Source organism: Colletotrichum aenigma, assembly GCF_013390185.1.
Source record: "Colletotrichum aenigma strain Cg56 chromosome Unknown KSG_Cg56_contig67, whole genome shotgun sequence".
Classification (NCBI taxonomy): domain Eukaryota; kingdom Fungi; phylum Ascomycota; class Sordariomycetes; order Glomerellales; family Glomerellaceae; genus Colletotrichum; species Colletotrichum aenigma.
In genome coordinates this window covers 1-14,775 of record NW_023500973.1, presented here as the reverse complement: position 1 = coordinate 14,775, position 14,775 = coordinate 1, and the positions used below count along the sequence as shown (strand labels likewise).

At 50.6% G+C, this 14,775-nt stretch overlaps 4 protein-coding genes across 4 annotated transcripts; 2 read left to right on the top strand and 2 right to left on the bottom strand.

Annotated features, from left to right (window-relative positions):
- Nucleotides 1-1,355: 1,355 nt before the first annotated feature.
- CGCA056_v015199 (putative sucrose utilization protein SUC1) lies at nucleotides 1,356-2,573 on the top strand (the record flags this gene model as incomplete). Its single annotated transcript, XM_037330439.1, has 1 exon — nucleotides 1,356-2,573. One exon carries the CDS (start codon nucleotides 1,356-1,358, stop codon nucleotides 2,571-2,573), a length of 1,218 nt encoding a protein of 405 aa, XP_037171171.1.
- Nucleotides 2,574-5,657: 3,084 nt separating this feature from the next.
- CGCA056_v015198 (uncharacterized protein) lies at nucleotides 5,658-5,837 on the bottom strand (the record flags this gene model as incomplete). The annotated part of the gene is made up of 1 exon (XM_037330438.1): nucleotides 5,658-5,837. One exon carries the CDS (start codon nucleotides 5,835-5,837, stop codon nucleotides 5,658-5,660), a length of 180 nt encoding a protein of 59 aa, XP_037171172.1.
- Nucleotides 5,838-5,857: 20 nt separating this feature from the next.
- CGCA056_v015197 (uncharacterized protein) lies at nucleotides 5,858-6,662 on the bottom strand (the record flags this gene model as incomplete). Its single annotated transcript, XM_037330437.1, has 3 exons — nucleotides 5,858-5,908; nucleotides 5,953-6,078; nucleotides 6,162-6,662. 3 exons carry the CDS (start codon nucleotides 6,660-6,662, stop codon nucleotides 5,858-5,860), a joined length of 678 nt encoding a protein of 225 aa, XP_037171173.1.
- Nucleotides 6,663-9,617: 2,955 nt separating this feature from the next.
- On the top strand, nucleotides 9,618-10,595 carry CGCA056_v015196 (Neutral protease 2-like protein MEP5; the record flags this gene model as incomplete). Its single annotated transcript, XM_037330436.1, has 3 exons — nucleotides 9,618-9,894; nucleotides 10,016-10,418; nucleotides 10,499-10,595. 3 exons carry the CDS (start codon nucleotides 9,618-9,620, stop codon nucleotides 10,593-10,595), a joined length of 777 nt encoding a protein of 258 aa, XP_037171174.1.
- Nucleotides 10,596-14,775: the final 4,180 nt, after the last annotated feature.

Sequence of the window (14,775 nt, the reverse complement as noted above, 5' to 3'; positions counted from 1 at the left end):
GAGGCTAGATTTACCTCTGTTGACTTGTTATAGTGGCGACCGCCACCTTCGCTCGCGCGTGCTGGGGTCGGTTTTGCTATGTCCCCCAGGGCCCCCTAATAATTATCATTCATATCGCTGATTGAGTGTGATCTACTGATACGCGCGCGTCGAGCTGTTGTGTAATGATCTTATCTTAGGGACCATGTGTGGTTTCCGACTGAAGAAGCATGCTGGTTAATAGAGAATAAGAAGGCGACGGACTTTACTGGCTATTTCGGGCGAGCTGCCCTGCAACTCTTCCTACCGCTCTTTTCCCCAATCCTTGCTTTGCTTCCCTTTTTTCTTTGTTTTCCCTTCCTTCTTTCTTTTTTATCTTTGTGAAATATGTGCTAGCTATGCTCCAAGAGCCTAAGACCGATACTAATGCCTACAACCTGGTGGCGTGGTTGGTGATAACGCGCCTCTAGTCTTGCAACGTTAAGCCCGCAAGTTGTGGCCGGATGAACGGATGAATTAGCTTGGTGCCTAAGCCGAATGCGTCAGGAATAGTGTATAATTACTGGCTTCCTCAATAGAGCCTGTCCCTTATCTTACGCACTAGCTCGTTGCTGCAGTGGGGACGTCTATTATTTCCCTCCTCCCAAACTCTATTCTCGGTCTAGGATGGAGACACACATACATAGGCGAGGCCTTTCGTCTTCAGTTCGCCCCCCTTTAACCCCGCCCACCCCCTTTGCCCCCCTTTTTCGTCACCTTTCTACGCCTTAGTTTGTATTAGTTCCCGCCGTCCCTTCTTAACGAGATACCCTTAGAAGTCGGATTGAAAACGAAGATGATATAGTGAGTATTGCAGAAACGACCCTCTGCCGGAATCCAATATAGCAAGCCTAAAACCACCTACAGGGATAGAATGTTTCAAACCAGGTCTAAGCACACCATCAACATAGTAAAGCACGTAATAGTGGAAGTGAACCCTTAGCGCCATCGTTCAAATGCGATCACGCAGACCTTTTGGTTGAGACACTCGTTCATAGGACGAGATGCCCCCACTAAAAGCTGTGTCTAAGCCGAGGAAACGGGCCACGAAAAGGATCAGACAGGCGTGTGATACCTGCCACATCCGTAAAATTCGGTGCGACGGGCGTCACCAGTGCATTAACTGTCTCTTAGCTAAGGTGGTTTGCTCATATAACGCAGTTCCAAAGAGACCGGGACCTAAAGGGCCGAGATATGGACAGAGACCTGATATTCGACAGCAGAAGGGACGAAATCCTGATCTGCACTACAGCAGTTCAGCGGGAAGAGTTCAGCCTACGGATGGACACGCTGCTCGCTCGTGCTCGACATGCTCGACATGTAAGGTGCAGTGGGACATGGCTGGGACAGACGAGACGTTCCAGCCATCGCCTCAACTGTTGACTCACACAATCAGACAATCTCTCGACACCTACTTGACGCATAAGTATCCCATCACACCAATGATAGATCGAGAACGTATAGAAGAGTACATCCGGAACTTCGCCCAATGCCCCGGATGCTATGGCGTTATTGTGTCCTGTTGCGCCACCGTCGCTCCGGACCGTGACGCGTCGTCGGCCTCTGCCGCTGATTCGCCAGAGTTGTCTCGTCAGCGCAGCCATTACGACCTCTCGGAGCCCTCGGCCGACTTCTTGGTCTCTGAAGTGCTGCGATCAAGGCGGTTCTGTCACCTCGCGGACAACCAGTCCCTTGCACAAGTTCAAACCTCTTTCATGCTGCATTGTGCACACTCTAGCCCCCGCAACGACTATGCGGCTTGGTTCTACCTACGTGAAGCGATAACTATACTACAGACGCTTAGGTACCATGAAGAAGCCACTTACGAGGAGGCGACCAACCTGTCTGTTGCGAGGGAAGCTAGACGGGCATTTTGGGTCCTCTTCGTCACGGAACGTGCTTTCGCGATTCAGCGACATAAGACCCTGGCCTTGCATTCCACAATTAACCTACCTCGCTTCGATCCACTCCTTGCGGACTCTAAAATCCTGCATGGCTTTCTTGATCTGATCTCCCTCTTCCGGCTTTTCGATGCCGAATTCATTACAGCGTGGAACTCTTATACGGAACGTCAGACGGTTAAGCCGGCGAAACCCCCAGATCATGAGCAGCTGTGCCAGCTGCAGGGAGCCCTGTCAAACTGCCTCGCCGATGTGTCCGCCTACCCCGAGTCGCAGCAAGCCGAGCTTTTCGTCACATGCGGGTGGCTTAAGACTGTTGTGTGGCAGCTGTGCTTGTCAGCGACGACGCTGACGAGCACGAATTATTGCGATAGTATGTCGCTAGGCTATCCCTTAAGCATAGCCCGAGACATTGTCCTTGTCCTCCAACTCTCACCCCAGAGGACCTTTGCTACAAACAGGGTTAGCATGTTGGAGAAGTTGTCCCAGGTTGGAAGTTCACTAGCAGATGTGCTTTCATTGAACGCACCTACTGTTCTCCGGCCATTGACGCTTGATGCTTCTATGGACACTCTGATGGAGATTTTGAAGATCGCGAGCGAGATGCTCCGAGCCAGTTGTGAGTCCCCCACCCCCCGAAACAAGCTCAGTTAAAGAGTTATACTAGAGAAGGATAAGTATTAAAAGATGGTTGTCGTCCAGGTTAAGAGGCGTTTCGATAGGGACATCAGAAGTGTTCTTGTAAAGGCATGCTTCTGAAATTAGCATCCCTATCTTTACCCTATCTTTAGAACTTCGTGTACCTAGCTTGCTCACCTCTTCCTTCTACTAAGCGCTCGCTTGCCCCCTCATTGTCGTTCCATTCCTAGTGGGTGGGTCGTTGAAAAGGTTCAGGGCGCACCGCAAACCTAGCTTAGAATGGGGGCGCAACGTGCGGATGGATAGATCCAAGTGTGGAGTAAGGTTTGGGATGCTTGGAGACTAACCGGCGCGGAACTACTTCATGGCAGGCTAGCGACTGTGTCCGTGACTGCCGGCGGCAAGTACTACACATGGGCTACACTTCACTCGCGTTACTTTGCCTTCTAATAGGTGGGCATAATATAATGAGTTGGGAGTTACATGCCCGTCTTAATATGTCGCTGGTCACCACTGGGTGGACACTGTTTAGTCTCCTTTTGCTGTGGGTATCACATAAAGTTAGCTATCATCATGGTGGAGAGTGCAGGGGACGGACGTGCCTGCCTACTAGGGCGCTATGCTGTCCGCTTGCAAGTTGCAGATGCCCCTGAGGTGAACTCTAGGTCTAAGAGTTCGTCCTAGACTTTAAGACAGGATCCGAACTGGGATCGATGTAACTGAGTATTACACTAATAAAGATTTGTCCTAAGATGGTCTAAGGGACTAAGGCGGGAAAGGCATACCGACATAGATGTATGTGCTGATTTTGCTACGGACGCGAGCCTATAGATGATGAACTAATTTAATCGTATGCGGTAGTACGGCATCTCTTTAGATGGCTTGTTTTGTGACTAGCTGTGTGTTTGTTTGTCTATGTATACTTAAGTAGGTATGTATGTGAAGCTGGAGGGCGGGAAATGCCCGATAACGACCCACGCTTAGCGCTCCATCCTGGGCAGGCTGGGTCAGTTTCCTCACCAAATCAACCTATTACTCTCCTCTGCACAGAAACTCGCCGCTCAACGCATCGAATTCCGCCTAAAGGGCCTTGGGAATGCCGCCCTGGGCGCTATCCTACGTGGCGTTAAAGGCTTGGCGGACCCAGGGCGGTGCGGGAGCATCGACACTGTAGTAGGAGTTGCAGTGTACCTAGGTCGGTGTGAACACAACACCCCTCAAACTAGAGAACTTACAGTAGCAGAAGCCAGATACAGTTGTATGCTCAGTATGTGACCGTTATGCTAGACTCTAGTAGTAACTCGCCTTACTTTTGTAGTAAAGCCCGTGGGGAGGGAACGGTGTCTACGCCGGATGCTGATACAGAAGGAATGATGGTGATGATAGGTGTGGCGTGTGTTATGGTCCATGGAGGGACGAGATAGTGAAGTGTATAGGAGTTTGTCTTGGCTAGAATGAAGCATGGCCAAGGCGGCTTGAGGTTCTATTTAGGGTTTAAGTCCGAGGGTGCAGTTCAGGAGGTAGGTTGACAGCTGCAGGTGAGCACCTGTCGCCGAAAAATGGGTTGAGTATGGATCGGACTGTTGGATACGTGTGTACATGAGGATAACTGTTCGTACGTACGTTAAAATTGATTTCAACACCACGACATACGCAGCTCCCTACTGTATGGTATGATGTTGGCACTGAACCCTCTACCTAGAAGGCTCTAGACGCACAAAATGTGGGCTGCTATAGGCCGGCAGACGTAAGACTGGAACGACGAGGGTACATGGCGATAGCTGTAGATCATAATACATTGACAAAGAACGGTTTCACTTATGAAACAAGGCGGCCTCTAAGGGGGCCTATCGTCGAGGATGCTCTTCAGCCGACGAGATCGGGCGGGAGGGAGTTCTGTTCATTGTTCAGGGTAGGGGCGGTCACTTCCCTATTTAGAGCCACGACCTCGCAGCTCAAGCAGTTTCCAGGAGAGTGGAACGGCTAACAGGCGACGTAGAATGCTGGGAACAGCTGGGCCCCCTACCATTGTCCTACGTATTTCAGATTAGTTCGGTTGTGTAAAGCCTGTTGTGGAAGGCAGGCAGGATCGGTCCGCCCTGCTTTGATCTGCACCTGCCGTCTGAGGTAAAAGGGTGAATACATAACGCTGGAAGGCCGGATCTCGTCGTCCCAACGACACTACAACTACCGGAATAGGAAACATGGAGCGGGACCACCCAAGACCCAAAGGTTGTCTTCAGGCCTGGCGATGATTCCTGCCACCTGCGTTGTGCACTGGCTCACTGACATAGTCTGTAGGGCGAAGGGCGGTCCAAGATACCGAAATGGATAGAATTTGTGACTAACGTTTACAATCATCATATAGCCTCAAACCAAGGAATCCTTCAATCTGTTGTTAGTATCAGTAAGGTATCATCATCATGTCTCTAACGCTGCTGCTGGGCACGAGAACGACGCGAGGGTACCCACGCTCGACCGAAGAACGCTATAGTATCTGGATCATTTGTCGCAGTGAAGCCGGAATTGAAATAGTCAGCAATGACGTGCAGAAGAGCCTCCGTTCTAGAACGCGGGTGCTAATATATAACGAGCTCTGCTCTATAAACGTTGACGATATGAGTCGAACCGAGGTACTTGATGACAATGAAAATACTAGGGCTGAAACGACGGCGACGCCCATTTGAGATAGCGAAGTAACAGTCAGTAAGGTTCACATCCGCTGGACAGCTGGCTATCCATTCGGGGACAGATGAGGGCACAATAGTTCCCGGATTCTACAACTCGGTGGATGCGGTGGGCTGTACGCTGCGTGTCTCTGTGCCGTGCTACCTACTACTTATCCCCGATACCTCTGTCCCGCGGCTCGACTTGCAGCCCTCCCTCCTTCTAAGAACGTAGCTGGCAAGGATTTCAATCGAGGAGCTTTAAGAGACTCCAGGTTACGGGGCGCCTATTTCGGCTGCTGATGATATGACCTAGTGCGACCCAGCATGCCACCACCTCGGTCTTTTACGGCCGGCATGCTCCTCCGCTTCGCGAGACCACTGCTGATCTAGAATTTGCTGACTACTGGCTTGGTAGATGTTCTGCGGAGCATCAATGAACCCGTAGGGATACTCGCCTCCCTCGGCGCGGACCCGCATTGAGGGTGGGCCGCGAGCGAGCGTGGGGAACGACGCTGATTTGTTTATGCGTGAACGTTGGGAACGGCCGTGGCAATCTTATATCGACTTTCTTGCCGGGCTTCCGTGGCACGGTGATCCCTTTGTCCGCCATGAACTGCCTGCACCCCCACGTTAGGCGACCCTCTTGGTTGACGACTTCACCGCCACCGCAAGGGTTTTGAGCTGTTTAATGAGCCCGTTAGCACGACGTCACCCATATAACATACATACAGCAGGATAGGCACAAACTCACGGCCTATAACGCCTGTCTGGCCCCCTTTACCGTAGGCAACAACGCGGATGGAGCGCGGGTGATTGTGGGCTCGCTGGGAGGTATCGCTGTCTAAATAGTACTTGGGAGGCGTTAGATAGAGGAGTTGGTAATTAGCGCCTTGGTCTATGGGAAGGACCTGGCAGCAGAAGGGGCAGGACTTACCTGGTGAACAGCGAAAATCTCCGCACAGCCGGCCTCGGTTCGATGCTTCTTGTTTACTGGGACCTTCTTTTGGCTCTGTAGTCTGGCTTGGCACCGGTCAAGGGCAGCGACGACTCGTGGTTTGGAATGCTGGGGTGCGAGGCTGTACAGAGAAGGGCCGCTTCCCTTCAAACTGGACGAGATGAAGACGTCCTTCTCGACGGCCATAACGGCCATCATAGCGGGCTGCTCCTGTGGCCCAACGCGATCAGCATTAAACTTGGTCTGCATTTGGCTATAAGCCAAGTGAGCAAGCTCATAGAGTTGGTCATTGCTAAAGAGCGTTACAGTATCTTGGGTGAAGGTGAGCTTAGAGGAGTAAACGATTTGTTGTGCTTTGTCTCGGGCATGTGTGTCAAGGTTCAGGCCGAGATCCTGAGCTGCGATACTCTGGAGGAGAGCAAAGAGCACAAGTATACTGGACAGCCTAACCGCCCAGCCCCAAGATGCAAGAGTCCACATTTCGAAAGACGACTGGTAGTAGGTAGACAGCAGTTTAAGAAACCCGCTGTGTCGCTTACCGGGGAGCGGGCGGTTTAGGAATACGTCGGTGCAAAGCAGGATGGAAGCCGTGCGCAATAAGTAGCCATGTCCGGTCGAAGAGGCTGAAAATCTCTCGGTGGCTATTCCCGAGACTGCGAAAAGATCCCGCGCGGCAGAGCCGAGAGGGCCACCCCAATCGCGCGGTAGCACAAAAGACGGGTCCAACCCGCCCTCCGGCTTGAGCAGTCACTTGCTCTGTAGGTGTGGATACTAACAGCGATACGGACCTGACGGCCTGGGCGCTCAGGCCGCATGGAGAATGCTGGTCAACATCCATGGCCAATGACACGTAGTTAATTTACTCGTCCACGTTACCGGCTATGACTTAACGGGCGTCGCTGAGGCCGCGGATGGTATAGCAGGCAGGCAAAGTTTCAGAAGGTCTCTCAGGATGCGGTCTGGTGCCTTGCAGATCGCTTTCCGCAGGCCGGGAGCGGGCCAAGGGCAGACTACCTTGCTAGGAGAACGACGTTGCTAACGAGATCTTCGTTCATAAACCAGTTCTCTGTATCCGGCCATCTAGACAAACGTTTCCTGTTACCGTAAAGGTCTAGATCCAAGGTTAAGGTAGGGTGTGCGCAACCGCTAGGGTTCCCCGTTAAGTGAGGATCGGTAGCAGTTGATAACGAATGTTCGACCTCTACTGTGAAGAGCGAGGCAATCGGGTGTCATTGCTGCGAGATGGTAGCGAAGCCATAGAAAGAGAAAGTGCAGGGGTGTTACAACGGCCGGTGGGAGAGAGGATGCGAAAGCAGCTGTTGGGCTCTGCGGTTGAAGGCGATTGGCCTTGTCGGGATGGTCACTGGTCTAGGTTGATGGTTTCTAGGTGCTGGGAGTGCATATAATAGACGCCAGGGCAGACAGACAAAAGTTAGACAGAGCATCTAATGAAGATGCACCTCATCATCTACGTATCCTGTCAACTTCGGTTGGCTTCTTAAACCCTATCCCTTTGTTCCTTGTCCGCAGCACTTAGAGAGGCCTCTATAGGTAGAGCCATTTAGCTATCCGGCATGGCTTGCTGTTGAGCAAACGGTGCAGGTTTTATTGGTCCCGGACACTCGTACTAGCATCTTGCTCCCCTGGCCGTCGAGCCGGTCGGGCCGGCCGAAGCTACTGGGGAGCTACTTCCACTACCGGAGATGCATAGTGCAGAACAGGGGTTAACAGGCCTGAAGGCATCGTCATCAGGGCTTTTTTTCTGTGCTGGAGTTGGGCATAGCAAGGGGGTCCGAAAACTTCGCAAAAACGAGCAGGGTGCGACCCACTAGGCCTGCCGATTACTAAGCTACATTACAGGTAGAAGTTTTTGTTAGATTGGCAGTAGTAAAAGGAATAGTGATGTGTATTCTGGTTTTTTTTTTTTTTTCTTCCAACTCTTCCATAATAGAAGATCTTCTACTATTTATGTCCAGAGTGAGGGCTTTTTCCTTTATCAATAGAGTTTGGCATAACCATAGAAAACTCTTCTCAACTCCTCTCAAGGTCGCTTAGTGGCGGACACCTTTCATAGCGACTGACACCTCTCAAGGTTATCATGCCCAATTTGACAGTTTTATTGTGGGTGGTTCTTGTAGATTTTACCCTCTAAATACTTATTTTCAACAGACTTAAAACAGTATAGTGGCTTGGATGTTATAGTCGCCACTAAGAAAAACAGTACTATTTATATTTTCTTTCCCTCCTGCTATAATGCACTGCATCTTAGATCTTTAAGAATAAGATGTTTCTAATGGTTTGTTTCTGTGTATATTATTAAGTTAGCAGTGAAATACAATCAGAATACTAGCGGAACCTGTGTTTGATAATACTTAACATACTCCTTTTAGGCTGGTGCATAAGATCATATCGTCCAGTGGAGATCTCAGATTTAGGTGCGCAGGGCAAGATTTGGGGGATGGTTGACGGGCCACTATAGGTAGCCTCAACGACTCGTAAGGAATAATAGCCCGCTCCTTGGGGAGGACAAAGGGCGTAGTGGGGCCTGTAATCAGCGTGCACGTGCGCCGGCGCTCGCTGAAGCCAAGCTCGCGACGCAAATAGCTTTCCCGAAAACAGGGAATGAAAAGATTTGTGGGCCCCGTCGATGCGTGATGAGAGATGTGAGTACGTTGGGCTGAGCCCTGCAAAGGCGGGCGCGTGAATGGGGCCATCTCCGAGAATGAGGATGATGATGATTTCCCCCAAGGTCGATAACCAGTTTCCCAATGCCCAAGGGCTTGGTCTTGCCTTTTTATATAGGCATGTTGCTGTCCGCGCGCCTGGTAAGTAGGGGACCAGAATAACAACTTCGTATATAGCTATATGCGAAGTTGGGTAACTGCTTAGTATTGCCTGCTTGCCCCATTCAGCTGGTGTCTGGTCTTTGAAGATACCGCATAAAGTATGCGCTACTACTCCCTGCTTCTTTGTGGCGGAACCCTTTTAAAAAGATGAATTACCCCCAGCAGACCCGCCTTGAGTTGATTGCGCCTGTTAGGTCATAGGAATGATGTGACTTGCGCGAGTGGGACACATACTGCAGTCTTTCAAGCTAGACCATCACACTAAGCTGAATGTGTTCTTACCTACTATCCACAGGAGTGGAAGCTCCAAAGGCGCGTGGTTGGGGTCACTGATACTAACCCTGTATAACCCAAAGAAGCACATAACGATATGTCGGCTTCACCGCATACAAGCGAGAATCTCTTGCCCACAGCCATTGCTCATCACGCTGAGCAACCTAAATGCAATCTATAAAGCCCACAGTCAGGCATATTCGTTTCCAGGTCAGTAGGACGAACTGTATTGCTTGCTTTATCATTCCTCCACCCGAGTATCAGCGCCCAACACCCACTCACCCAAGCGAGAAGTCCCAGCACTTTCATCTTCAACATGCGGAAAGTCATCTCCATCTTGTTCGTTGCGTTGAACTTCTCCCATGTCTTTGGCGTGTTAACTCCTTCCGAACGCGGCCTTCTCGCCTCTTATGACAAGCGAGCGCTGACGTCCTGGGTCTCTATGACTAAAGGAAGCGACTGGCCATGCTCATCATCGCAACTCAAAGATATTGAGAAGTCAGTTGAGCACGCGAAGATCTTAGCCAACGGAGCCATAGTGGCCTTGGACAATGCTGGGACAACATCGAAGGCCTATACGAGATGGTTTGGCAGTACGTCAACAACTTCATTTCATTATTCACACGTCTTGCTACTGACGGTGAAGTCGGGCTCCTATGCCTCTTGCGTCTGGCGTCTATTTATGGAGTCGAGTGCTGACTGTGATACTGATAGGAACCAATGCTAATAAAGCCCAGCTTTCTACGATCAAGACCAGCCACTTCGGGGCACCAAACAGATTCCTGCAGATGCCGTCAAGCACCGTCAAGTCATACGATGAAGGCGGTCCGAGCCCACAACGACTGGTCTATGCATGCCCCCCTAAGGACTTTCCCTTGTGCAACGGCGGGGTGGCGGCTGCTGCCATCAATGCCGGCGACCAAGTATTCAAAACCAACATCCTCCTCGCCTGCCCTTCCTTTTTCAAGAAAGCCAGCAATTCGCAAATGCTTTCGAACTGGCGGAAGGGAAAATACACGCCATCTTCGGGGATGATATTGCTGCACGAGACGCAGCATCTCGACGCTATTGTCGGCAAGGGCAAGCGCTGTATTGACCTGGCATATCCAGTGGAGGAGTAAGTCTTTCCCTCCTATATCCGATGATACCTGATTCGAAACCACGAGAGATTTGCAAATGCTAAACACGAAACGTCAGCTGCGAGAAGCTTACAGATAAGGACAAGATCAGGAACGCCCAAAACTATGCGTTCTTCGCCCTAGACGTCACGGCGATCCCGCCTAAACGGAAGTAGGGCGGTTCTGATATTGAAACGACCGGCGACAAGGGAGAGAGCATTCGAGATGGGGGTGGCATCGATTATTGAACCCTTCTTGATAATATCTATTCTATATTGCGGGTTGATAACTCGGACTTGACGATGTCTCCACATCCAGAGGCTCCGTGACTTGGAGAGGTGGCGGTAGATAAGGTCATCACTTGCTGTCCGGTAGTCTCAGTAGTGGCAGGCATGGCCGCGGGTGACCATCAGCGCTTCATGGGGTGGGAGGCCATCGGGATGAGGGGGAGGACGTCGCTCGGGTCCCCCAGTGGTATGGACTTCAGCAGCGCGGGACGGCCGACGGCCTTGCGGCTTGGGCATGTGGTGTTTCTCGGCTGGATGCCGGCTTACGCGTTCCACGAACGGCTTTAAGGCGTAGCCGCAAGGCCGGTAGATGAGCACCGGCTCGGCCTAATTTAATTGCAGGTGCAAAGCTCCTAGTTGCTGCCGTTGTTTGTCCATCAAGCGGTGCGGTGTCATGGGCTCGGGCGGCGGCGACAACAGCAAAAGGGGGATTAGGAGAGACGTGTCCGCTACTCTTCAATGTAACCTTTTCTCCTGAATAGAGGTGTAATAGCAAATGGTCTTTTGTCCCTTCTTCTTCTCATACTTCGCTTCCCTAGAAACGGTTTGGTTTTCTCTCACTTTTCGTCCTTGACTTCCCTATCCTTCCTTTTCCTTCTTCTTCTTCCTTTTTGCTTCCCTAAGGTATAGATAGGAGTTCAATTTAGATGTGATGTTAGGTGTCCTTGGGGTAATTGCCCCTGTTGGAATGCTAAGACGACCTGGATATCCATAAGCAAATCAAGCTCGTCGGACTGGACGCATCAGCTATCTAACCAGATAAAAGTGGTCTTGATGGGTCCCTATGTAGTTGCCTCAGTCCGACTGAGCGTTAGTGGTTCTCATACTATCATGACCTCCCCGACTATTGGTTTTCTCTGGGATTGCCTCCGCGTAGGGAGTGCCCCAGAATAGCCTCGGAGACGCCGTTGAGCATGGGTGCAAGGACATCTGGGAGATTGGCCCTTTGACGTGGAATACGACTGAGCGCGTACACCGAACCTGAGCAAAACCCAGTCTCTTTATGTAGAGCACCAGTGTCTTGCGGGCTTACCAACGGTCGGCTTGTTTATTTAAAGCTGAGTTATATCTCGTCTGGTTATGCTACAGTCCAGCCCCAAACTCCAACCGCCAAGCTCTCGTTATGATCGGTCTCCGTCATTATTTCGTACTTGCCATCTCGCTCCTAGGAGTGTTTGCCGGTCTCTGAGAGGATCACGGCTACACTGTCGAGCACACTAATGGCGTATACTACGTCAAATCTAGTCATTATACTAGTGGCAGCTCTCCACTGGATAAGGTCGGCATCAGCACTAATAAGAAGACGATGACCGTCTATCTTGCGTACAATGGATTAGAGAGCAACCATCGGAAGAAGTTGAGACTGTCGCAGGTTCTCGCGGCGCTATGCGAAAAGAAGTCTGTCGATCCGGACGATATAGAGCTAGTGATCATCGATGATGTCGAGAACGCTGAAACAAAAGCGGCCATGAAGAAATACCGCGATAAACACAAACTTTGCTTTAAGGACGAAATCCGGATTACCCCCAACCATCAAACAGATTGGGCTATCTTCAGCGGCACACCCTTTTATAAGGCAGTGGGCCAGATGTTACGGAGTAAAGGTATAACTCAAATCGTCGTCAAGAAGGAAAACGGCAACCAGAACGTATACTTCTCTATTGGGTAGAGGACCAAGGTAAGTAAGACTTCGTTCCAGGAAGCTTCAAGTCTTGCCTCGCCTTAGAATATGAATCTGACCTTTGTAAGTAGCGGAAGACAGCGATTTCAGTGTTTGGGGTTATTTGAGATAAGGCAGGTCCAGGACATTATGTGGAAGTGTATGTAGACAGGCTGTGGGGTGATGTACTTCCATCGTGACTGAGACGATAGAGGAGGAAGATGCGCGACACGTCTGTTGATATCCCGGGCCAAGGGCGGAGACTCGGAGTCAATTGGGCATTCATAGAATAGCTCAAGGGGGTCTGTAGTATAAGAGTAAAGTAGTATATTAACGACCTACCCGGTTGCGCAGTCTCCTGGGGCTTGTAGTTAGTTGTCTGCCTGACAGCAATTGCGGATGCTGTAGTTGGGAGAGTCACATACACGCTTCTAAGGGGCCATCGCAACGTCTGACGCCCACCTCTGGAAACACCCTGTTCTAGTAACCCGACCGTCACGGCCCGCCATCTAAGCGTACATTCCACTAACGGGAGTCCAGAGTCACTGCTGTGGACCAAATATTGTACCATGGTTCTACGTCCCCACTATACTGAGCCTAACAGGTGATGTCTTCTCAAAGGTTGAGTTAATCAGTCTCAGACTCTGTAACCAACGGTGTGCGTGGTGAAGATAAGCTTAAAATGGCCCAAATAACGGTTAGAGAGTGAATGGCCAAAGAGCTACGGGTGTCTGCTTATAAGCCAGGCTTAGGTCATACTATGTCAGTCATGAACAGTCCCTCTGACCAATAATCCTGTTACTAGGTTATCACTTGGGTACAGGAGGCGAGCACTAAGAACCTGCAGCGTCATGGTGGCCTTCAGTGTAGTCCTTCTGTTCTAAGTGAGTGCCTGTTATTCACACCGATCCTAAAAGTTGAGTGACCCGTTATAAGCTGCCCAGCGTCAGCGTGGGGCGGTCGATCGCTATCCTTTGCTGTCCTTGCAGTCAGGTTTAGTACTGGGTCACAAGTGGAATCGTTGGCTACTGGCAAGCCGAATCTCGTTATATGCGCAAAATCTACGCGTGGGGTTGTAGGTTGTCTCGTACTCGAAAGACTGCGAGCTGTATTTGTGCCTGTCTTAGAGACCAATAAGACCGATCTTGATGTTCTTTTTCTTGCAAGACACGGAGTTTCTTGGGAACGACGGCGCTACTCTTAGTAGCGCTACTAGCTCTATATATAGTCAGGTCAATAACTCCAGAAGTCAAGCTCGTCATAAAGTTAAATACAGTATGCGGCGGTATTGCTTGACGGCCTGCGCTTTGCTTGAAATGGGCAGCAACAATCTTCCCTTTAATAGTACCGTGTGGAATTAGCTGACTGTAACACATCGTCGGGACGGCTAGAGATGGATTGAGTCTTCCGGGCACCACTACCGTCACTTTGTCAACTGGGTAGGCGTTTTTTTTTTTTCTTTTTTCTTTCTTTCTTTGTTTTTTTTCCCTCTTTCTTTTCTCTTTAGTCTCTCCCAGGCCTTACAGGAGGTACCGTTTGCGCTGCAGCCGATTCAAGTCCAACAATGGCTGGAAATATTAGAACTTCGAGGTCGAAGGTACCAAGTGTACACCAGAGAGAGCATCTAACGTCAGAGGACGTGTAGAGAAGGTGAAGGATTATGTGTTGTCGAGGGGAACGGTCTGTGCCAACGTTAGGTGATTGCATGCTAGTCAAGTGGAGAGAATGAGGAAGGGTGGTAGGGGTTGAAGTAGGCGGCACATATTAAAGGGAAGGAATGAGGTGAAGCGGAAAGTTACGCTACGGTCGAGACCGAGTAGGCAGGAACATGTCAAGCCATGTTAGGGTCAATCTATTCTGATGAATATCCTGTCACAGCTGCCTAAGTACCTAAGTGGGTCGGCTCACTGTTAATCCTTACTGCGTAGTGCGGTCTGTTGGGTTAGCCTCTTCAGTCCTTCCGTAGTCATAGACGCAGTGAAAATGCTGCGGCCTCCAAATTCGCCCCTTGTCGCTACCAGGCTTCTGCATCGTTAGCCTGTCGCAGTACTGCGCTTATTAGCTCCGTTCGCAGGTTGGGTAACATGGCTACCAGGAGTCTGCCAGTTCATCGGCGTAGCCGATGAGGGATCCACCTTCGGCTTCTCATGTGTCCGTGGCAGAGTCGCCGACGGCTGAGTACTATCTGAACCAACGATTGCTGCGCACTGAGAGTTCCTCGGATCATTATTATGAATCGATAACTAGGCAAGACAAGCTTATAAAACCCGAGGATTCGCGGCTACCTACACCGTTTCATTCCGCATCTACTTGCTATTGTCTCTCAACTGCATCCCCTTGAACAGGATGAGGCTTTTGTATTTCCTCGTCCTGCATGGCGAAGTGGCCTTGCTGTGCCAAACCCCAACA